Genomic DNA, 23,102 nt, shown 5'->3' on the forward strand with positions numbered 1-23,102 from the left:
AAGGAAGGAGAAGCAAGATGGTCGGCCATGTAGGAAAGGGACTTGGGGCCCATGCGGTTGGGTAGATAAAAGCTTGGAGCAAAGTGCTGCAAGATGCAATCAAGTCAAGGAAATGTGAGAAAGACTGTAGAGGATCGAATCAAGTAGGAATACAAAGTGAGAGAAGAGTAAAATAGGAAATGTAAGGGATGGAGTGAGAGTGTTGGGTATCAAAGGCCAGGCGATCAGTGCACAGTAGCAATATTGGCGTTTTCCTGGTTCCAATCAAAGTCGAAAGACCAGAGAGGAATGCCATTGTTGCGTTTTATCTCACCGCCATCATCCAGCAGAATAGCCTCGCTACTATCCGTGCGACGGCGGGTGTGCTGCTTCTGGTCTTCGGGAATGGCAGGCGGGGGTCCTCTTGGTGGTGGCTTCGGAGAAGGAAGAGGCGAGAAACGATGAATTGGCAAAGTGGGTGTCAACGGCGAAGCACCGCTGGTGGCAGGGGAGGGCAAGCTCTCAGAATAGTCCCCGCTGACACTAGAAGAGGAGACTGCAGTGCGGGGTTTCGGTTCACTATCCGAGCCCGAGCTTTGGGAGGGCGTATCTTTGTATTGGGTAGCACCCTTTTCTGATCGGACGTCGAATGGCGGGAAAACGTTGCTAAGACGCAGGAATGAAGTGTCGGATCCGCAGAACGAATCGCGGGATGGGCCAGAAGCTAGTGATCTTCTGTCCGCTCCATGAGCATTGAACAAACTGGGTGTGACCTTGCCCTTTCGAATACGCATCGCCTCGAGGAGATCTTGCTCTTGGCGGGTCACCGCGATCACGCGACTCCTTCGGTTCAACTCTTTCAACTCTGCGGGGGAGCGGAGAGGCTGCTGCGGGAATTGCGCCAGAATCTCATCCGGGATAGTGGGGACTCCGCTCGAACGGGGGGGTTTGCGTGGTTCGTCCACTTGTCTGAGAAGACTTGCCATTGGAACGTTGAGATGCCTTTCGTGGGCGAGGTACTGGTACTGGTGCTGGTGCTGGTGCTGGTTGGCTCTTTTCGGTTTGACGGGAGCCACGGGTACTAGTCGAGAGTGGCCGGTCAACGCGTCTTACCGCCGTGGCGGTGGTCGCGTGGGCAGTGGAAGCCGTGTAGACCTGGGGCTCGTATTCGTCATAGGTAGCCACACTGTCTCTTCTAGACTTGCTCGCATTGCGCTTTGGCTCGGTTGGAGTGTGGTCCTCGTCACCCTCGTCCTCGGAAGAGGAGGACAGGCAAAGCATACTGGTGTTTCGCAGATCCTTGTTTTTCAAGGTACTTTTGCTGCTCTTCTTGGTCATTGAGCTCTTCTCGCTCTTTGATTTTGACTCGGTGGTCTTCCAAGACTCCTGGGAAGTGCTCAAGCCGCGACCACGCTTTGGGTCTAGACCTGCAGGAGGACTCAAGTAGGTCTCTTTAGGTCGGGAGGGACTGTGACCACGTCTTGAGCTCTTCCGAGATTCCTGCGGGTGAGGCTGTTCTTGCAAATGCTCTCGGCTGGTAGTATACGTGCTTGAGCGACTGAAAAGTGATCGCCGCCCTGCGTATCTATCCAGGGCTAAATCAATCTCACTCGTTCCTACTGTTCGCTCAAGTGATTGTTCCGGCCATTCGCTATTTTTGCTCTCTGCAATTGAAGGCAAATCCGAATTATCAACGCCATGCTTGGTTGGCTCATTTTTGGTGGCCGAAGATCGGCGAGGAGGTGGATCGACATGTCTCCTAGAGTTTCTCGTACCGCCGGTCATCCTTTCAATCTTGTTGGAAGAATAATCTGGGGCAACTGTAGAGACGGGAGAGGGAGAGGTGACCATTCGGTGTGGGGAGAGAAGTGTTTGTGGTGCGGGATTCCGTGGCTTCGGGAACAAGACGGAAAGGTCAATTTTTGGAGGACGCATTTTCCGCTTGGATTCCTTCGGTGGATCCTGGGTCTGTGTATATGTCACTTGTGGCTCGCTTCCAAGTCCGTGGCGTACTTTAGGCTGGAGTTGGTTGTTGGATGATTTGGACGATTCTTTCGAGCTGAAATAGGAGAAAAGGGTGGAGGAGGAACCGGAATGGTGGACCTTTTTCGACGGCTTGGGAAGCGGCGGCGCAGCCTCCTGTGATCGGTAATCATGGCCCAGCAGAGGCGACGAAGCCCGTACACGAAGGTTTTGATCGGGAATCAAGGTATTCTCTGAAGAGCGCGGGAATGGAACGAAACCGGAGCTCTGTTTCGGGGCATTATTCGGCTTGCCAAAGCTCGGTCGGCGTACATTTGGAGGCTCCTGCCACCCGCCATGTTCTGTGGGGAGTGATATATCGGTTCCGAAAAATCTCTGGGCTTTCGAGGTTCGCCGGTCTGCTCGTGATTGCTCCTGGGTGCTCATTGGGTCATGTTGTACTGGTTTCCGACTCGAGGTTCGAAGCGGCACATGGACCGGTGTGAGTTCTCGGTGTCCCATGGTGGGAGAGGCAGGACGGGGTCAATTGCTCATGAAATCGTATGATGCGATGGGCTCATAGGCTCTGTACAAATGTGTGGTCTGAGCGGGGTGGTTCAAGTATCTGCTTTTCGTTCAACTCGGATCTACTCCACCGAATTAGTTGAAGTCTGCAAGTTTAAGGGAGATTGGCCTCAATTCACCTGAAAATAGACTGTTGTTTTAAGGGTATGGGATTGGGGAAGGCAAGATAAAACGAGCAAAATACGTGACAAGTTTGGGGTTGGAATGGTTTTTTTGTATGTTCACGAAATAAAATATCCGAAGGAATTCCTGACCACGGGTTCACACGGGTCTTAAGGGGGAATCTCCACCGATGTCTTGAACGGAATGCTCATAGGCTGAGAAGCAGAGTGTTTCATTTATTTCAATTTAAATTGGAGTGGAGCACGGCATCTGATCGACAGATATTTGGAATAGTTGCACGGGGGGTTCCAAGGTTACCTCACAACATAGAATATGACAGATACATACGTATCCAAGGTGATGAATCTTTCAGGGGTTTACCATTTGTATAGTATAAGTCATATCATGCTATATAACATGCATTTGCATGACACTATTTATACTTGATGTATTTCGTACTTGTTCTAGGAGATTTAACCCCCTTACTGCGGAATCTGCAACCTAAAAATATAGTCTTCTCGAACCTGAAGAACGTGGTCTCCGTTTTTTCTCCGCGGACACTATTGACGCCTCCAAAATCCTCACCTTGCTGTCATTAATTCAAATTATTTACTTTGCCCCACTCATTTAGGGACTCCCTATCCACACCTTTGGATGCTTTTTCCTAATTGTATGGCGCTATCACCAAAATGTGGAGTTCAAGGCTAGAGAGACAATGGAGTATCCACCATTCGCAGTCTGCTCCCCGAGTTGGAGCCCGCGGTCGCATCTGAAAGGCCAGATCGACAATCGATTTATCGACCCAGTGCACCGGAGCGAACGAGATCTTGTTCAAAAGACTCCAGTATTATAGATGACTTCCCCACTATGCTCACAAATATCAGCCCGTGTACTCCGTACTCCGTACTCCGTACAATGTTGTACCCTCCATAACCCCTAAAAGGCAGTGACATGCGTTTCCATGGTAGCCCTCCAGGAACTGGTAATGATCGTCGTGCATGTGCGCTCGTTCCTCCACATAAACTTAACCTTTGGCATGTGGGAAGACATGAAACTGACGATCGTTTGCGCCCGGCTTGACACTCTACAACATATGTGAATAAATCAAGGCACTGTCCAGGGGTACACCGGGGGACCAATATTGTACGAGTCCGTGTCGAACACGGTACGGTGTATTATAGTGGAATCTGTCAAAAATCAAGTAAGACACTCTAAACTAACTTTAGCAAGCCCATGTGCCGCGTCTTAGATCCACGAGGCGGGAACAGTGACATGACACCCGTGGACTCCGGGGGCGCAATTTCACTCCGATCGAGATCCAAGATCGATTGAAGTGAAGATCAACATGTACGTAATTAGCGGGTTTTCGGTCTGCTCCGATGACTTGCGCAGAATACGATGTAGATCGAAATGAACAGCAAGACGCATTCGAATAACCGTTGGGAACAAAAGTAAAAAACAATTACTTTGTATGTACGCCATATTTTACCCCAAGGTCAAGCGGAATACACTATTGGATCCAGGCTAGTGGTTTGGCAGGCGGCTAGGTGAAATGGTGCGGGTAACCCCTGATGGTCGCCAATAGTCCACTCCAATAGCCAAGTCTCGTTCCAGGGTTTGGAAGACGCTCTATTGTCGATCTATTGTCTTCTGCGTCGATCATGGAAATCCTCCACATTTCATGTCCCACTTTCCAAATGTTGGACTTTAACGGAGTATGGTGTACATCATTTTGCGACAGAAACGCACGAAAGAAAATGATCAGGGTATCCAAGTAAGTAGAATATTATGCCGAGAGTAGTAGGAGAAGATAGATCATGGTTTTTCTGTAAGGAGGGACAACTATAGAAAAGCTTCCATTGCAAAGCTTCTTTTTTTTAAACGGTCAAGCTCGCTGCATATCTACTTACCCTAATATATGATGTGCATCAGAAGATTCAGTCTCCTGGACTGTGCTGCATTCGGAAAGACCCACTGGTCTGGAAGAAGTGGATATCCATAATTTTGGGCACTATATGCGAGTACAGAGTATACTCCGTAAACTACTGTCATTTCTCTATTTAAACTTCATCTTCTTGGCCTCCCGAGTAGAGCCATCTTCAAATCCTTCCTCAATTGATCCCAGCAATCGCTTCGACACGCTGTTTGAGGTCTGCCCCTCGAAGAAATACCCTTTGGCAGAAGGGTTAGAGCGCACCCGCTTCCAAAGTTCAGGCTGCCACCGAGGGTCGATGGTACTATACCACTCATCAGACTCACTCGTAAAATTATGCAAGATCGGTATCCCAGACCGGGACCAATGTGTGCGAATCATCGGCTGGGGGAGAGGAGGCGGCGGTATTTCGTACTTCTTGGTAATCAGATCATCTATCCTTACGCAGATGTACGGAGTCACTTACATATTCCCGGATGAGCAACATCGGGTCTGAGACTTCGCTGTAGATGGTGTTGCAGGATGGGGCTGTCCTATTGAGCCAGAATTTGGAGCCCCCTATCTTGTGGTCGTGTTTTGCCCTCCAATCGGCTGGTTTCAGGATGCCAAGTTTCCGGAGACTATAGACCGTTGCACGAGCCTCGTCGTCGGTGCAGTCTGGATGATGTTAGATGAATGTTTCCAGGGTTTGAAGGATGGTAATCGTTCTTACTAAGTCGTTTCGCTAGTTGCCAATTCAAAGTTGGAGTCATTTCCGCTGCCAGGACAAATTCGATTGTTCTGCGCATTCGGATAAGCTTAATTAGTTCGTTCATCAGGTCACTATCAAAGTCGTATCCGATCAAACAGGTGTAGCAGTAATGTATATCTGGGATCCGTGTGTCCTTTGCAGAATAATAGCCATAGCACAGGGTGTGCTGGTACTCCTTGCAATTGGCACATTGTATCTTCCAAGATCGGTTAGCACTGGTGACTTATTTGATGGCTCGGTTGCATGACCTACAGACTTGCTGGGCTTGAAGTGCCAAGTGTTGCATTCACACCGATAGGGACGCCAATTTTTATGCCCGTACTTAGTCACGTTGCAACTGGGCCCAGGCAGGTTCTCTTTGTCTTTGTTCTCCTCGTCTAACTTCTTGACGGCACCGTGATTCTCGACATAGTGTACCGTCCTTGCTGTAACGGTGGGTTTCGAACCAGCCTCCTGTAAACGGCGAATGTATTTATGCGTGGGAAAGTTTTCTCGAGACTCTTGACGAGCCACAGCAAGTTGAATGCCATCGCGGCTAACCGGAAATGTTGCATAATCATCATCCTGTGACCAATTGACAGGTACCGTAGATTTACTCGAGCGTTCAATCCGATCCAATTTTTCAAACGCATCGGATTCTGAAGAGTCGTCCAAATTAACAGCGACGGAATCAGTCACTGACTGAGCCATTTCCTGCATTAGGGACTGGTGGGATTCCAGGTCTTCTTCATTGAAGAAGATTCTGCCATCCACTCTCTTCTCCGTCTACAGAAAATCAGCACTCGTTCAATGGTTTAGATATGCGCGGTAGTAAAGGCAAACTGACATATCGCCGTGACTTTCTGCTCTCGTGCCTTTTAGCTCTCACCGTGACCGCAGTGGGGCAGTAATGAAGAGCCACGAACTCTGCTTTAGAGATCATTTCGTCTGTATCGAATGAAAGTTTTAGTCATTATATAACATGTAATCATTGTGAAGCAGCGATGAATGTATTTACCATCGGTGTCACTGGCAGTGCTTTCATCAGTGGAGAGATAAATCTCTCCAACTACGTCCAGCGGCATTTGGGCAAGCGTGGGAAACCCGACCTCGTCAGAACGAAGCACTGCATCGCCATTTGTTTCCTCCGCCGAAGAAAAATGAGCCTCGCCACCGGGTGAGGTAGAAAGAAGTGAATTCACTCTCAATCCCACTCTTCTATATGTTAGTCGACACATATTAAGACAAATGCAGGGACAAAACATACGTGTGAAAGCCGCTGTCAACGCTTCCATAAAAGCGCCTCGTTCTCTCCCAGTACGAAGTCCGCGGATATTCAACGGTGTCATCTTGGGAAGCAGCAAACCCAGGCACATCGTAGGATTCGGGACATTCCGGTTTGTAGAATACATGTATTCCCAAGCTGCGCTCATCTGTTGAACTCGTGAGTGGTAACACCAGGAACGGGAATAGAGTGCACATACTAGGCAATGCCGGGCTTTCAGCACACATTTTCACCAACCGTCGGATCAGGGCCTTCCCTTCGAAAATCATATTGCGCATGTCCGCTCGATCCTCATGGGGGCTGACAAAATCCATCCTGGGACCGTTGGTTAGACGATCTGCGGGGCCGCGTTCACCGGAATTTTCGAAGGTGAAGGTATAAGATTCCAGAACCTTGTTTGGTGAGAGTTTATCTGCGATGATAGTAAACTGGACGGCATGCAGGACGCCCCTTAGTAGAGCATCAAAGATGCCATTTTCCTAGAGAGAGGGATATTAAATCTGCTCAACAAACATACATCTATCGAGACACTCACTAGAATGTCGAGGAGGTGATCGGCTTCATCGCTCATGTGTCTTTCAATCACGCGTATAGGAACATATTCCGATCGGTTACGTGCGAAATTTCCCTTGCGCTTCCCATTTACAAAATGAGAATAGTTATAGCGCTCCTGGAAGCGGTTTGCTCGCAGAACCCGCTCGCCAAAGACGTCTATGGGCAATAGTCCGCTGCATCCTATGTAAGAATGTGAATAGTACATTACTCAGGCCACGACTAACCGCATAAATAGAAGCGACGCGATCTATAGGCGCATATTAGATCGCAGCCACAAAAGCACGCATTTCGTACGGAACTTCGACTTACGGTCATGTGTAACGTTATCTTCATTAACTCCAAGCTTTGCTCCTGTTATACCATAAGAGTTGGTTGTGTTCATCCGGCCGCGATGTATTCAACATAGTTGATCCGAAGGGCTACTCACGATCACGGGAAACCGATGGATTTTATCCACTTGGATTTCAGGCTGGGATGTCGCAGATTCGGAGGCTGCCTCTAAAGCTACAGCTTTCTTAGCGCGAGGCATGATTATGGCTGTATGAGTATGACAGACCGAGAACGAGGAATTGAGCTCTTATAATGGGAGAAGACGATGATAGTATAGTTCTATGCGGAACGGGGACAAAGAAGCACAAAGAAGAGTATAGAATCACAAGCTCTAAGAAGAAAATTTCTTTTGGTTCAGTCGCTCGATATCAACAAAGGATTACTGTATATCCTGAAACATCCTGGGCATCAGCAGGTCTATTCATAGACATTGAAACTAACCTTGCAACGGCCAACCTTGGAACCTGATGTGACTACATATGCCACTACTTATGGAAGTATGTAGGCATGGCTATATAAAGCCTATGGTTCCATTGCGTTAGAGCCCCAACGTTGTATTTATCCTTTTTATTGTGTGGTTTTTAGCATCAGCAATCTATAAACATCAGTCTACTCCGAAATATATATTGGGACTATCTTGTCTCCTATCTGGTTTCCAGCGAACAAAGGGTGATACAATGGTCAAGTTAAAAGTTGTATTCCTCTATGAATCTTCCACCTGTCAAGGAAGGTGCAATACTGCGAAATATCATCAGTCAAGGATATCATAGGAGACAGGGCTGGAAAGGTGTAGTACGTAAAAGCAACCAGGCCCTAGATAGATGTGGGGAGGCCGAGACATTACAGATATCGGTGGATATTCCATCAGGGGTGGATATGATATGACTTGCATAGAGTACGTATGTAGTAAGGGGGAACAGACTACCGGATGACTATTCCCCATATGTCTTGCGCCCAAGCTGATAATTTCTTCAACATAACAATGAGATACTGGAAACGTGCCAAGAAGCCACCCGGGGCACGCCCCCACTTCACGTGATATGTGGCGATGGCAAATCAAAAACTTGATCGAAGTTGATTTGGATGAATAGATTATGATATGTAGGATTTAGGGGGCAAATATCAACTATATCATCTATTCCATGTAGGTTGCAAATGGGTCAGACAAAAAGGAAGTGAATGTCTGCTTATCTGAGTGTTGTATCCTCGGTCCCACCTCTATCTGGTAATGATTTCGGTCTAAGAGCAGAACCAGAGCCCTTTTCTCCTTTCACACTCGGATCATTTTAGATTTGTATAGAAAATAATTGAGGTATAATAGATAATATATATCAAATGTAAATTCCAGCAAAATAGCAAAAGAATCCTAAAATCCAAATAAAAAAAAAAGTAGCAAGTTGGGCCATGACATCGTCCACCTACGGGAACCGGAATAAATGTTGTTCTCCGCCCCAACTCCTTGTCAGCCGCCACTGTTTCTTTTCTCCCCTTCCCTTTGCTTCCTTGCTTCCCTTGTGTTTTTGTTTCCCCCAACAACTTGCTTATCCTCCGCTCGGACATGTGCTGAATGCCCTTTGCATCCATGGTTTTGCTGGTGTACGCCGAGGGGGTGTTTTGCTAAGAAAAAGATCAGGGAAATCAAAGTTCCTTTGTCCCTCTTGCACATGAGCTCGCTTTACAATGACCTCAAATGCTCCTACTTCCCTTCATATATCTGAAATCGACTCGGCCTTGACCGATCACAACGCGTCCGTGTCTGCGCCCTCTCATGCGACCCACAGCCCCGGATCTCGATTCATTCATCCTCGAAAACGCGAAATGGACGAAAGAGAGGAGCTGGGCCAAGGCCCATCAAATGCGGCTATCGGACAGTTCAGCTTCGCCCCGACTACCAGAACTACAGTGGTGACGACTACTACAACCACGACTACCTCCTTCCCGCCTTTGACGATCAACCCCCCGCGAGCCGTCAAGGATCTGGATGCTCGACAATACCCTCTCGCCTCGTCTCCGACCCCATCGGCCCTAAGGAATCTCAAGTTTAAGATAGGCGACAAGTCGATCATCTTCAACGAGCCCGAGGATACCACAAATGCTGCCACAGAGGTTCGATTTTATCCCACCCTCGCAGGATCGTTGTTTCCAGTGCTTACAGTATAACACTATCTAGTACAAAGAGAAAAGCGAGGCGTTGAAATCTTCAAACGGCCAGATTCGCTCTGTGAACTCGTTCATCTCTGAGGGCGAGAACCCCACTCGGCGGCTGACTCCTCCGAGAATAGCGAGTCAATCCTCTACTCACCCTCCCAACACTCGCCGTCGTGCCGTCTCCCCCGTCTCCCATTTCGATCCTCGACCCTCGGTTCTTCCGCGCACTCGCCCATCACGCGTCCCTTCAGAGCCCATCACACGCCGCACTCGCCAAAGTGGCGGATCAACTCATGCCGCTGGCCTTGCCACCCCAGACACCGAAAGCAACTTGGGGGGAGCTGGTGAAACTGCGGCCCCAAGACCGAGAATCCATAGCTCGGTGTTTCCGCGCAGGGAACCTCCTTTGCCGTCACCTCTGTCTTCTGAAATCGGAGCTAAAGGCTTACAGGCAGTGAATCAAAATGCCTACTTGCAGAATGGATTGTCTGGAATTCGTTCAAACCCCGGAACTCAAGAGTCTCAGGCCACTGAACCGGATGAGGGTTGTTCAACTGCACATGAATCGGCTTCGTTTGGTCATGATACAACATATGGAACCCAGGAATCTGCCTCGCAAGAAAGACCCGAGCTTATGTCTCAACTATCGGCAATAGACAATGCCATGGCGCAAGATATGTGCCTCCCGAGCCCGAGTCTTTCACCGGTTGCTGCTATGAACGCCCTCCATGGCGAATCCTCCTTCGAGTCAGAAGGGCTTGACGTTGATACAGATTCCAGCCTCGATCATAATGTCTCGCGGTTTTCCAAGGCTTTGCGGCTTCAAGACGCAGATGAGACTCGGGTAAATGATCATTCTCTCGCCAGCTCACGATCACCTTCCTCGCTTTTAGATATGCCCAAGGTGTTGGAGTTCTTTGATTCAGTGCCTGATGAGGTCAAAACGTACCTCATGTATCAATTTCTTCGGAGATGCCCTAAACCAACTTTGCATTTCGTGGCGGATGTGGTTAATCCAACCTTGAAGTGCGACTTCCTGACCCTTCTGCCGCTTGAACTCAGTCTCAACATCGTCAAATACCTTGACGTTCAAACTATGTGCCGTGCTGCGCAGGTGTCTAAGAAGTGGAGACACATCACTAATTCTGATGAGAAGAGCTGGAAAAACCTCCTTGACCAGGATGGATACCATCTCTCAGATGGAGAACTAGAACGGGCTATAAGACAAGGATGGGGATGGCAATTGCCCAGCGGTCCTCATGATCCCGAGGAAGATCTCAGCATCGTGGCCCTATCCAGGGCGGATATGGAGGTGTCTCCTGTCCCTTCGATGGCGGGTCCCAGCAGCAGAAGCCCTCTGGGGTCTCTGCCAATCAACCGACGAGGCAAGCGGAAAGCAAACACGCGCGCTTCAAGCCGGAAGCTTGCCAAGCGGAAGGTCTCATCGAGTGGAGGAGAAATCGCTGATCCAGACTGGAAGAGAGGTATTGCCGCATCAGAGGCCCCATATGCTGCTGCCAATGCTGCAGCTGCGGCAATCCCCTATGCTGAAGTGGGTCTACCATCCCTTCGTGGGCTGTTCCTATTCAAGGTCCTCTACCGTCGCCATGTTGCCATCCACAGGGGTGGATGCAGCCGGATGTCAAACCGCAACATATTGCTTTCCGCGCTCATGACCGCCATGTTGTTACTTGCCTGCAATTCGATGCTGACAAGGTTCTTACGGGAAGCGATGACACGAACATCAACGTGTACGACACTAAAACAGGTGCATTGCAGGCAACATTGGAAGGCCACGAAGGTGGAGTGTGGGCTCTTGAATACCATGGCAACACGCTGGTCTCTGGTTCCACCGATCGTTCAGTACGAGTCTGGGACATCGAGCGGGCCAGGTGTACTCAGATCTTCCAAGGCCACACCTCCACCGTCCGATGCCTGCAAATTGTCCTGCCCACTGAGGTAGGTAGGGATGCCGAGGGTCATCCTGAGATAATGCCTAAAGAACCATTGATCATTACCGGGTCTCGTGACTCGAACCTTCGGGTGTGGAAGCTTCCCAAGCCCGGTGATCCAGTCTACTATCAGAATGGTCCTATAGCGGATGACAGTAACTGTCCATATTTCATGCGGGTGCTCTCCGGCCATCAACACTCGGTTCGTGCAATCGCAGCCCACGGTGATACCCTTGTGAGTGGTAGCTACGATTGCACGGTGAAGGTCTGGAAGATCTCCACCGGACAGACTTTGCATACTCTCCAGGGTCACACGATGAAAGTGTACAGTGTGGTTCTTGACCATAAACGCAATCGTTGCATTAGTGGAGCCATGGACCACATGGTGAAGGTGTGGTCGCTAGACGATGGAGCTCCCCTATATAACCTCGAAGGTCACACCTCCCTCGTTGGTCTGCTCGCTTTAGAGCAGGATTTCCTAGTCTCGGCTGCCGCTGATTCCACCCTCCGGATATGGGACTCCGTCCATGGCCACTGCAAGAACACCTTGAGTGCACACACCGGTGCCATCACCTGCTTCCAGCACGATGGGCAGAAGGTCATCTCCGGGTCTGATCGGACGCTGAAGATGTGGGATGTGCGGAACGGCGAGTGCGTTCGAGACCTCCTCACAGACCTCAGTGGTGTGTGGCAAGTCAAGTTCAACGATCGGAGATGTGTTGCTGCGGTACAACGTGACAACATGACTTATATTGAAGTAAGTGTTTATCTGACGAGGCTTTCCGATCTCTTATACTAATATTGTTTTCACCCAGGTTCTTGACTTCGGTGCTGCACGGGACGGGGTCCCGGAAAGCAAGCTTGCGAAACGCATTGTCGTCAACCGACGTGGGCAGGAGATCCTCGGCGGAATTGAAGATGATGACGACTTGTCTGATTGAAATGCCCAGGCAGCATTTTTCTTCGGCATCAGTCAATATCTCAACGTGCGACAACCATCCTCATACTACTTACTTCCTTTCCTCTGTCTTTTCTTCTCTTCTCACTCTATTCCCCCATTCACGATACCCATCCTTATAGCTCTCGTCTTCCATCGGAACAAATATCCTTTGCATAGCGCGGTCGGCATTCTTTGGTCTTGCAGCATTACGATAAGGGGCAAGGCGTTTTTTTACCCATTTTTTTTCGATCATCTCTTATGTGGAGCTTTCTATCATTCTGTATTCCGAAATATTTGCCTATCCCCATGCATCCCGTCATCGATACGTTTTCTTTGTCTTTGCCTGATGCTTATGTGACTTCCCATTCTGTTGCCTGCCAGCTCGGTGATTCTCTTACATATTTTTCGTCTTGCTTTGTCCGTATGGGCTGCCCATAATAGATTGATTACCTATCTTCATCGAAAATTCTGTCCTGAGTTGGGTTTGTGTTTAAATTTTATTGTAATTGCATTTGGTATAGTATTACAGCAGCTGGCCCTATATACGTAGCGAAGCATGCAAATGCTTCGAACTTGCACCATATTGTTGCTTGGCGGTCTGGATATGCTGTCGTAGACCCATGCCGCCTAATTCCTGATGGCGTATGATAGCTCGCCAGGCCCGATTTAAGGATTGGCTGCCATACTCAGGAAAAGCCGGATATCTCAATCCTTGCTCCAGAGAAAGGATGAAGAACGTACAGTCTCATCTCTGGCCCATATATATACATGCGCTCGGGGAAGGACTGATCGGACCTGACTAGCCGCACCAAGGAGTCAAGTCTAAAAACTCGACGAGGATAGTTTCGAATATGGACACCACGACAAGCCATTTCAGGACAAAGTGACCGGCGTCTCCGCAGCAAACGGTACAGCAAGCCGACCACCCTGCAAGCTCCCATCAATCCCAGCAGCAGACAAAATCGACCAACGAACAGCATCAATGCCCAGCGCCCTGCCAGGACCAATCCGTGCCTCGGCACTACAAGTCAAAATCTCCCCCAAAGACCCAGGCCCCTCCGCAACCTGCGGATCTGGTTGCACAATGGGTTTGATACCCTGGAGCAAGAGCTGTAGTCGCTCGATATTGGCAGGCGTGACACCGGTCTTTATCTGCTTGAATTGCCTAACGAGGAACTTGTCCACCTTGGATAAAATGATCTGGTGTGGGATTGCGTGGTGTCGGAATAGTCTGAGGATCTCGGCGTCTGTTTGCTTGATGCCGTGCGTGCTGTCGATAAGAAGGAATGCGCGACGGAGTCTAATATCTTCGTCAGTAATTGTACACCATAGGTAGGTTCGTCTCATGTTTTTTTCGTGTTCCACATGAGACAGGTCATAACTCACTGTTTCCGTCCCTGGAGATACTTCATAATCTCCTCTCCCCACTCGGACCGACTCGCCTTTCCGTATCCCGGCATGTCAAGCAGCACAACCTTTGACTCGCCTCCCTTTGTACCTCCAATCCCGAACGCATTCATTTCCCTTGTTCGCCCCGGTTTCGATGATGTCCAGCATATCTCCTTCCCCATTATGGCGTTCAGTAATGAGCTCTTGCCGACATTTGAGCGGCCCAGGAATGCGACTTCGGGCTCGACTGATGCAAATGGTGTTGTGCGGAATTTGGCCGCGGACCAGAGTTTAACCGGTGAGTGGCGCGATGGAGTGAAGACCTTATCGGCGAAGGCTAGTTGCTCGTCTTTGGGGGGTCTTGTATCCCAGTAGTAGCAGAGGTCGGACGGGGTGAGGTCTTTGAGTTCGCGCTTTGAGTTGGGATTCGAGGCTGATGATAGGGCTCGGATTGTTGTGTATAATGATATCCTGGACGAAGAGTTCCTGCATGCTGGTATTGAGTTCATCATGACTCTGAAATACACAAGGACGAGTCGATATAAAGCCTTAAAAAAAAGTAGAGTTGATATCGATTTCTCCAGATCGGCGCACGGGGCAAGTCGAGCCAAGACCGCATCATCAGCTATCGCATCGAGATAAGACCTTCTTCTCTTTAGCTTGTTCCAAGCACACCAGTCAAGATGATCAACGCAGTCCTCGTCTTCAATAATAATGGCCAGCCCCGACTGACAAAATTCTACACACAGCTGGTGAGTTGAACCCCGCCGAACTCGCACCTTTCCGCGCAGGACGACCCCAACTAACCAGCTGCAGGACACACAAACCCAGCAATCCCTGATCGCGCAAATATACCGTCTAGTCGCGCAGCGTCCAGCAAGCGCCTGCAACTTCCTCCCACTTCCACCTCTCCTCTCACAAGGCGCCAGCTCCTCCGCCTCCGGACCCTCCGATACCCCCACTCAGATCACATACCGGACGTACGCAACGCTGTCGTTCATCATGATCTCTACGTCGACCGAGTCCCCGCTCGCTCTGATCGATCTGATTCAGGTATTTGTCGAGGCGCTGGATCGCATGTTCGAGAATGTCTGCGAGTTGGATCTTATCTTTGGCTATGAGACTCTGCATGCTGTGCTCGGTGAGATGATTGTCGGTGGTGTGGTTGTTGAGACGAATATTGAGAAGATCATTGCTGCTGTGCGTGCTCAGGAGGGATCGTTGGGTAAGAAGAAGGCTGTTCAGGCTGCTAGTACTAGTTTGGGTCGTGGGGCTTTGCCCGGATTGGGGGCGTGGAGGTGATCTATGGAGGACGGAGGCTTTCTCTTCTGATGAGCTGCATATTGATAGATTGGGGATCACTGTGTCCTATTTGGTCTATCTAAGGCGTTCTGGTTACGCATTCTAGACTTGCTTTCGCAGGATTTGGGTGTGGTGTTTTAGAATTTTCGGTTATCGATTCCCTTGAATGATATATTGAGTGACATGTTTGTAGATTGTGAAGTTTTGTAAAGTCAATTACTCATATTATCTTCAATATACTTGGGTGATTGAAGGTATATGTGATTGAAGGCATGAACTGATGTAGAAACAGAAGCTAGGAGCTTGGGCTGGGTTGATTGAAGATGTGGGTGATAGAATGTATCTGACGGATGGCTCAAGTTTTCACTGAGCATAGACGTGTCAGAGCACTCTCTATTCTGGTACAGTCAAACTTGTACGCTGGCAACTTGTCTATGGCAACAGTCACGTTGTTCGCAGGCTGGCGCACGAGATTCTGATAATGGGCACGCTGATTCTGAATGCCGCCATGCCACATAGAGTAAATGTGGTGTGCCGAGCTCGTGAAATTAATGACCGCCATATCGAATTGACGTTTTGTTGGTCCTGCCTCCCACAATAGAGTTATGGATGCAGCGAGTAAAGCAGCATTGATATCTCTGACGGTGTATTCAGCCACGTTGTGCTAAATCGACAAAGTTAACTTGTTGCAGGCTATCCCTAGAAAATTGAGTCAGTGACGCATGACTAGATAGAATGCAATTATTCAACTCACTGCGAGGAATCCATTTTTGCACCTCCAATACGGCAGCTCCTTGGTGAAACAAAAAAGAAGTGCTGTCGATTCATATACTGTTACTTGAGCAGTATTTTTTAAAAGGATCCTCGAGCCATTTTGAGACTCTTGCACTGCCTGGTATGCCTGGTTGCAGGATGCTTCTGGTAAAGGCTCGAAGGAAGCAGAACGGATGCAATTATGGCGGATGGTAAGGTGTTGATAGTGATGTTCGAGAGTGGACAGTTCGAACAAGCTCATTCCAACCGGATACATTCGTCACATAGCTCTATTGCGGGTTCGTTCATAACTGCGTGTGCTCCCTCATGCCCTTAGGTGTACACTTGTAGAGGTTTCTCTATTGCGATAGAGTATTAGTTTCCAAAGTTCGACAACGCGACATCAAATACAACATAGCCGTGGACAGATCGACGTACATCATAAGGGAGTCTGACCAGATGTGGGCCCAGAAATGCCACCATGGCCAATCTGGAGCTTGAGGACAGTAGCGGCGATCTTTCCGCACCCCGATTAATGCTAGCAATTCGAATCCGTGCCCTTCTATCCCAGTACGGAGCTATAAAAAGAGCATATAGTTAGTAAGGTTGCAAATAATTCGTAGGTCGAACATTACCATCTCGCAATCTCGTCCCGATACGTGACAACCTTGGCAGTCATTTGCATTATCCGCATCTTGGACACAGGTGATTTCGAAGTGCCACCAGAAACCAGGTTCCGGAGCTCGAAGTAGCCAATCCTCAAGGCTTCGCTGAATGCATGGGAGACAAAATAGAAGCTGTGGTACAGGGTTCGAGAGACGATTGCGAGCGGGCGATAATTAGAGTCCTGTCATTCAAATGGAAGGTTATATTTCAACATCATTTCGATCTATACAGATTGGTTTTGAAGAGATACAAATGAGAGCTAGGGGAAGCTGTTGGATTTCTGTTATTTATATGGAATTATATAATTTAGAAAGTTACCTAGGTACGCTCCATCGCTGCTGCTGGAATCTCAAGAGATGTTTTATGTCATGTGACTTCAATCACGTGTCTACATGGAGCTGCCCTAATGGCTTGCCCTAGCCCTGGTCACATGAGTACGCTAGCGTGACCCACAGAAACTTCATAAGTTGCATCCACACGAACTTTTACCTTTCTCATCCGTCAACCGTCAACCAGCGCAATCCCAGTCGACAAAATGGTGGTGAGTACCCCAAATGTCTCTTGATAACATCAGAGACTTCTTCTAGTTCCCGCGATGTCTTGCGACATTCGCTCTGCTTCAGATCTCTGATCTAAGCAATTCCGCCGATCGCGCACAGCCTCGAAAGAGATGTGTCGCGCATCGTGTGATGATTTTGGCTGGAAGCATGGAGTCAATGCCCGTAACACGGCTTGGCTCATGTTCTCCTTAGAGTTCAAAGAAGATACAGCAATATGTGAACAGCACGCTGATCTTCTTCCTCAATGATAGCCCCCCTGCTAAGTCCGGAAAGAAGGCCGCCGCCCTGCCCTACCCCCAGGGCAAGGCTGGCAGTGGCAAGAAGGCTGCCAAGGTACGTTTTCTTCTTCCTCCTTAGGAGTGCATTGGGCTCTGAAGACGCTAACCTTGCTTCCACAGAACCCCCTTATCGAGAAGCGCCCCCGCAACTTCGGTATCGGCCAGGACATCCAGCCCCGTCGCAACCTCTCCCGCTTCGTCAAGTGGCCCGAGTATGTCCGTCTTCAGCGCCAGAAGAAGATCCTGAACATGCGCCTGAAGGTTCCTCCTTCCATCGCTCAGTTCCAGGCCACTCTGGACCGCAACACCGCTGCCCAGACCTTCAAGCTCCTCTCCAAGTACCGTCCTGAGACCAAGGCCGAGAAGAAGGAGCGTCTCGTCCAGGAGGCTACCGCCGTCTCCGAGGGCAAGAAGAAGGAGGATGTCTCCAAGAAGCCCTACAACGTCAAGTACGGTCTCAACCACGTCGTCGGTCTCGTTGAGAACAAGAAGGCTTCCCTCGTCCTCATCGCCCACGATGTTGACCCCATTGAGCTGGTTGTCTTCCTGCCCGCTCTCTGCCGCAAGATGGGTGTCCCCTACGCCATTGTCAAGGGCAAGGCCCGTCTCGGCACAGTCGTCCACAAGAAGACCTCCGCCGTTCTCGCCCTGACCGAGACCCGCGCTGAGGACAAGGCCGAGTTCGCCAAGCTCCTCTCCGCCATCAAGGAGGGTTACACCGACAAGTACGAGGACTCCCGCCGCCACTGGGGTGGTGGTATCATGGGCTCCAAGGCCAACGCCCGCATCGAGAAGAAGGAGAAGGCTCTCGCTGCCGCCATCAAGGTTTAAGCTTGTGTAACTACAGCTTTTCCTTTGGTGCCTGTTGACGGGAACGTTTTCTAATCGAAGCGCTCGGATCTCAAAAATAATATGTTGTTATGGGAAACAACAAGGTGTTGAAGGCTTTGACGATCTATTGACGGCCAATTCTTTTAGCTTTAGATGGGTGCGAAGGAGCCCTTTGGCCCTTTTTGGATCCTGTTCTAACAAAAAAAAGACACATTTTTCTCTCACGAACCTCCAATGGCCCCATGTACCACTTTTCTGCAGATACCCATGAATGCATTTTTCTACCTGTTCAATCTATTGATGGTCGTTGTAGTCCCATCAGAACTAAGCATTCATGTCGTCTGTTTCGTATTTATAGTAAATGATCTTAATAGTAGTCCGTACAAGTGTCCATCCGCAGATGGTAGATCTCTTGATCGGCAACATTTCGCTGGATCAAGGCTATTCTCTCCTTCCAACTTGTGTGCGTTCTGTCCAAGAATACCAAGTCTTTTCTAAAACATAGTCAAAGATCTCTACATAATCCGATCAAACAATCTTGTTTTGAAGAAGCCATATGGCGATTTATTAAAGAGTTAGGAACATTACAAAATCTGTCAGGCTGCGTAGTATATATATATGAGTGGAATTGACGGGTAATCTCCCCTAGAAAACATCTCCAGCACATGTTACATACAAATATATGTAGCTATGCACGAAGAAATATATCCACATTCTACAGACCTATTACAGACAGAAGTATTAGCTTATCCGTACCTTCAGGCTTGGCTCTAGTTACCGAATGGTCAAGGGGAAGGGGAGGTGTATACGAACCGTTCTCAGCAACGTGGTTCTCGTAGGCCTTAGGTGCCTCGTAGCTAGCGACACCGGCGATCAGCTCGTGGATTATGGAAGGATCGTGCACTGACATGTGGTTGTAGATGTTGTAGGGGTGAGCCTGGGCCGAATCGTCTAGGTTAGTGCGAGTTAGGGGATGGTTGGTACCAAGGATGTAAAATGGGAGCATTCAGTGCACTGAACTAGCCCATTTTGAATTTGATTTGAATAAGAAAAGTGGGAAGAGAGGGTAGTCTACCTAGGTAGTGGGTTTTTATACTCTTCTACTAGTGCCACTTCATCAAGTACGGTCATATCATAGGGGCATGCTCAGACCCTACAAGGCGACGATTTTAGTCTACATAGAGGTGACATACATGTAAAACAATCTCCATCCAGGAGAAATACATAGCAAGATAGTAATAACAAACAGTTTAACCCCCATCGATACCGGAAACCAATAGTCATGAGCAGAGTAAGAGAAGACAAGGGTGGTATGATGAAATTACAGGAAGATCCAGAGGTCCACGGCCAAAGCATAAGAGTAGAAAAAGTACAAAGAACCCCAAAAGCCCAGCCCTATGCTCCCAGAAGACCAGAGATGCTCACCACCGGTTTTTTTGTATGTATGATGACACTGAGAAACCCTGTCTAAAGACACAAGTTGAAGCAAAAGCAAGCGAAAAAGGTGTATAGCGTGAAGAAGGACGAGACATAAACGTGATCGCGGTCATTTGGTCATTAACGTTGAGGTCGTGAAAGCCCTTGGCGTACCTGTATTCTTGTTAGTTGAGATTCAGACATAGGTCTTCGGGTAGACAATCACTCACCTTCATTTGTTCAATTCTCGCCTTCAGTTGGCTGGTGACTTCCGCAGCTCGCTTCCAGTTCTCTGCCGGTTCAGAAGATCTGGGCTGCTGGTCGTCTTCGGTGAAATTTGTGTTGGAGTTTCGGGCGGATGAGCGCGTCGGGCTACCAACAGCCGAGTAACCGTATGTAGGGCTCAAGTTACGTCTGCCGAGGCCGCCACTGCGACTGCTGGGTCCTGGTGATTCCATGCCGTTATTTCTCTCTCTCCTCGCTGGGAGTAGCAGAAGCGTAGCTTCGAGGACGCGAGCTTTCGAAGCGGGATCCCATGTGAAGACCAGACCGTGAAGCAGCATTGCTGTTGGCGATGTGGTCCTGATACATGGAGTTTGTGTCTGGCATGCCCATGCTTCCTGCATCGGAGGCAGCGTTAGGTGGGCTTATGGCAGACGCGCGAAGTGCTCGTGCGAGTTCACGCTTCAATCTTTCGATTTCTCTCTGCTGTTTCTGAACACTTCCCTCCGCAGTTTCCGCATCACTCCGAGCGCGAACAAGCTGAGTCTCTTTCGCCTTGATGCTCAAGACATCGCGGGTGTGGTCCTCAATCAACTGTGCATTCTGGTTCTGAAGTTCCGTGATCGTCGAATTGAGCTTTGAACGCTCGGACTTCATCTCTTCCACGGTTCGGTTGAAGTTCTCCTTCTCCGCCCGTAATGCCTCTAACTCAGCACGCTCGGCGGCTGCCATAGCATTGGCAGCAGGTGAAGGGGCTGGGGCAGGCGCAGGTTCAGCAGGCGCTGACGGTCTGGCAATGGGACGACCCGCAAGGCCACGACCAAGACCGAATTTGGGAGCGGCTGGCGGGGGAGCCACATCCTCTTCTGGGGGTGCAGCAACTCGTCTTGACGGTGACGCAGTGGCTCCAGGGCCAGCAAGCTTCCGTTGCAGCTTGAGACCTGATCCAGGAGTTGGAAGGCCGCCGGGCTTCGGTGCACCGAGCTTTGAAGGGATTCCTCTGGCTGCAGGTTTGGCCGGGGATTCTTCTGGGGCAGGTGGAGCGGCTACAGGGGCTAGTTTTTTCAGCCCTGTTGCCGGCTTCTTGCCAACGACCTTCCTGCCAGCTGGGGCAGCAGGCTTTGGGGGTGCCATAATAGGCTTGGGCCGCTCCTTGGCCTTGACTTCAGCGGTTCCAAAGTACTCTTTGATCTTGGTTTTACGAATCTCGTCAAGTCCATCGAGATACGGGTTCATGGCCCGTTCACCCAGAATCTTCATTAAGGTACCCAGAATTTCGGCAGCTCCTTCGCGGATTGCCGGGGCTGACTCGGTCAATAGCTTTGTGCCAGCATCAGCGATGGCTTTCTGCTCTGCTTTGGCTGGTACCGTCCGGGTTGTGCGCAAGCAACGAATCAAGAACTTGACAGTTTCCTGCTTGACTTGTGGGTTCTTGTGCTTGAGATACTCAAATATCTCTTCCAAGCAGTCCGTAAGGGTTGTCGTTGTGAAGACAGCATCCAACGCCTGGCCCAAAGCATCTGCGACAGTCACCTTTTTCTCTTTCAAACGTTCAAACATGGGCGCCATAATGACACCTCGGTATTTGGTAAAACCGTTGCGAAGGCCCTTGGCTAACAAGTCCACACAGTTCGCAGCTACCGTGACGACAGCGACGTTGGCGTCCTTCATGGATTTGGCCAATCCCCTCACTATCTCGTCGTAAGGTCCGTCTTGCATTCGGGGAACGTTGATAACGTTATAGAGAGCGTCCAACGCTTCCTTGCGGTCCTTCCATTTTGACGAGGCCAATTGACCATGGAAGTCGGCAGGGACTTTCTTAAAGACATCAACCGGTTCCGCCAGGTCGAAGGCATCAACCACCACCCCATCTTCCTCCTCATCAAATCCGTCGCCAGCTGGTTCCTCACCCTCCTCGCCCGCCGGTGCAGCGCTGGCCGTAGCCATGGCATCCTGTTGTGCTCGAGTGAATCGTTCTTGCTTCGGTGTGGGATCCTGCTTCACAGCTTCGAATAGTTTCTCTAAATCTCCCTGTTGCACAGGTTTCAAATCGGCCCAGAACAGAGGCTTGATGGCCTCTCGGAGCCACCGATACAGTTCCACGGTCAGGTTTTGTGCTTCCGCGCGGACATTTTTATCGGCATGGCCAAAAACCTTGGGAAGGGCCTTCAAAGTTTGCTTCGGGTCGACGATCTTACAGCCGTAGTTGTGATAAATGAGGGTCAAGGCGGCAAGACAGGCGGCGATCACCTTCGGTACTTTGTGTGATAGTATGGGTAGTAGCTCCTCGATCACCGGATCGGCCTTATCCAATTCAACACATAATAAAAGAGCTTCCTGGGCGCTAGCTTTACCGGCCGGTCGTGTAGATGGGAGACCTTTCTCAGCAATTGGGCCAATTGTATATGAGCGGGACCTATAAATGGGAACTTTTGTCAGTGGATGCAGGGTGGACCAAGAAGGCTGTCGCGGCTGGGACCGGGGTTTGACGCACCTCGTGCAGGCCTGGGCTCCTCCGAATTTCAAAAAGGCGCAGTATGCTGCAAGACCTTCAGACTGGGCGGCGACGTTGGAATCTGCAACTGCCCCTTTCCACAGGCTGGGATCTTGTATGAATGGTACGAAGACCGGGTGTGATTCATCAGGAGTCTTTTCAAATTGCCCTTTTGCATCCTCGTATCCCTCCTTTCGGACTTTCCAGTTCTGCAAATCGGTGTTAGAGTTTCAGCGATCCTATTGATCGGACTTGTCATGCAGGAATGAGCGCACCTTGTGAGCGAACCGGTCGGGCAAGGGTAAGGAGGAGAAGTCCTCCGTGGCTTCAGCCATTCTGATGGGGGAAAGACGAGAACTATCAACGGGTTCTAGGAAGGAAAAGGAGTCAGCACGTTCTGTAGTGTCCGACCAGAAGTGCGCATGGCAGCAGAGAAGGTTCCGGAGAAAGAGATAAAAGGTCCTGGAGTTGGTTGTTGCGGGGGGTGTGTCTCGGGGTTCAGATGATCGTACTGTGGGTTGATGCCCAAAGGGTATCAAAGAAAGAATCAATAAGACAACTAGAACATGAATCTAAGTCAAAGTCAAAGGTGTATAATGACCAAAGTGGAGATAGTCGAAAGACACTGGGGTTAAAAGAAAATAAACAGTTGAAGTTGAAGGAAAGTAAACAAAAGCCTTGGCGAAGATT

The 23,102-nt window shown here is 49.5% G+C and overlaps 8 protein-coding genes across 8 annotated transcripts; 3 read left to right on the forward strand and 5 right to left on the reverse strand.

Moving 5' to 3' along the window:
• Positions 1–224: 224 nt before the first annotated feature.
• On the reverse strand, positions 225–2,463 carry N7519_004651 (uncharacterized protein; the record flags this gene model as incomplete). Its single annotated transcript, XM_057291427.1, has 2 exons — positions 225–1,022; positions 1,093–2,463. The coding sequence occupies 2 exons, from the start codon at positions 2,461–2,463 to the stop codon at positions 225–227; spliced, it is 2,169 nt and encodes a 722-aa protein (XP_057152629.1).
• Positions 2,464–4,684: 2,221 nt separating this feature from the next.
• On the reverse strand, positions 4,685–7,660 carry N7519_004652 (uncharacterized protein; the record flags this gene model as incomplete). The annotated part of the gene is made up of 10 exons (XM_057291428.1): positions 4,685–4,978; positions 5,028–5,218; positions 5,274–5,508; positions 5,565–6,077; positions 6,139–6,239; positions 6,310–6,509; positions 6,559–7,055; positions 7,112–7,304; positions 7,356–7,378; positions 7,559–7,660. The coding sequence occupies 10 exons, from the start codon at positions 7,658–7,660 to the stop codon at positions 4,685–4,687; spliced, it is 2,349 nt and encodes a 782-aa protein (XP_057152630.1).
• Positions 7,661–9,141: 1,481 nt separating this feature from the next.
• N7519_004653 (F-box/WD repeat-containing protein) lies at positions 9,142–12,502 on the forward strand (the record flags this gene model as incomplete). The annotated part of the gene is given in 4 exon segments (XM_057291429.1): positions 9,142–9,567; positions 9,632–11,218; positions 11,233–12,318; positions 12,377–12,502. 4 exon segments carry the CDS (start codon positions 9,142–9,144, stop codon positions 12,500–12,502), a joined length of 3,225 nt encoding a protein of 1,074 aa, XP_057152631.1.
• Positions 12,503–13,374: 872 nt separating this feature from the next.
• N7519_004654 (translation initiation/elongation factor MRX8) lies at positions 13,375–14,399 on the reverse strand (the record flags this gene model as incomplete). The annotated part of the gene is made up of 2 exons (XM_057291430.1): positions 13,375–13,801; positions 13,888–14,399. 2 exons carry the CDS (start codon positions 14,397–14,399, stop codon positions 13,375–13,377), a joined length of 939 nt encoding a protein of 312 aa, XP_057152632.1.
• Positions 14,400–14,573: 174 nt separating this feature from the next.
• Positions 14,574–15,192, forward strand: N7519_004655 (putative AP-3 adaptor complex subunit sigma; the record flags this gene model as incomplete). The annotated part of the gene is made up of 2 exons (XM_057291431.1): positions 14,574–14,642; positions 14,707–15,192. The coding sequence occupies 2 exons, from the start codon at positions 14,574–14,576 to the stop codon at positions 15,190–15,192; spliced, it is 555 nt and encodes a 184-aa protein (XP_057152633.1).
• Positions 15,193–17,146: 1,954 nt separating this feature from the next.
• On the forward strand, positions 17,147–18,280 carry N7519_004656 (60S ribosomal eL8 domain-containing protein; the record flags this gene model as incomplete). Its single annotated transcript, XM_057291432.1, has 3 exons — positions 17,147–17,152; positions 17,364–17,504; positions 17,570–18,280. 3 exons carry the CDS (start codon positions 17,147–17,149, stop codon positions 18,278–18,280), a joined length of 858 nt encoding a protein of 285 aa, XP_057152634.1.
• Positions 18,281–18,995: 715 nt separating this feature from the next.
• On the reverse strand, positions 18,996–19,286 carry N7519_004657 (DUF3759 domain-containing protein; the record flags this gene model as incomplete). Its single annotated transcript, XM_057291433.1, has 2 exons — positions 18,996–19,003; positions 19,094–19,286. 2 exons carry the CDS (start codon positions 19,284–19,286, stop codon positions 18,996–18,998), a joined length of 201 nt encoding a protein of 66 aa, XP_057152635.1.
• Positions 19,287–19,837: 551 nt separating this feature from the next.
• Positions 19,838–22,747, reverse strand: N7519_004658 (putative spindle pole body component; the record flags this gene model as incomplete). The annotated part of the gene is made up of 5 exons (XM_057291434.1): positions 19,838–19,870; positions 19,927–20,141; positions 20,209–22,334; positions 22,413–22,621; positions 22,688–22,747. The coding sequence occupies 5 exons, from the start codon at positions 22,745–22,747 to the stop codon at positions 19,838–19,840; spliced, it is 2,643 nt and encodes an 880-aa protein (XP_057152636.1).
• Between the last annotated feature and the right edge of the window lie 355 nt (positions 22,748–23,102).

This window comes from Penicillium mononematosum, assembly GCF_028829835.1.
Source record: "Penicillium mononematosum strain IBT 11891 chromosome Unknown utg000002l:1.0-8112719.0:1.0-8118358.0, whole genome shotgun sequence".
Lineage (NCBI taxonomy): Eukaryota > Fungi > Ascomycota > Eurotiomycetes > Eurotiales > Aspergillaceae > Penicillium > Penicillium mononematosum.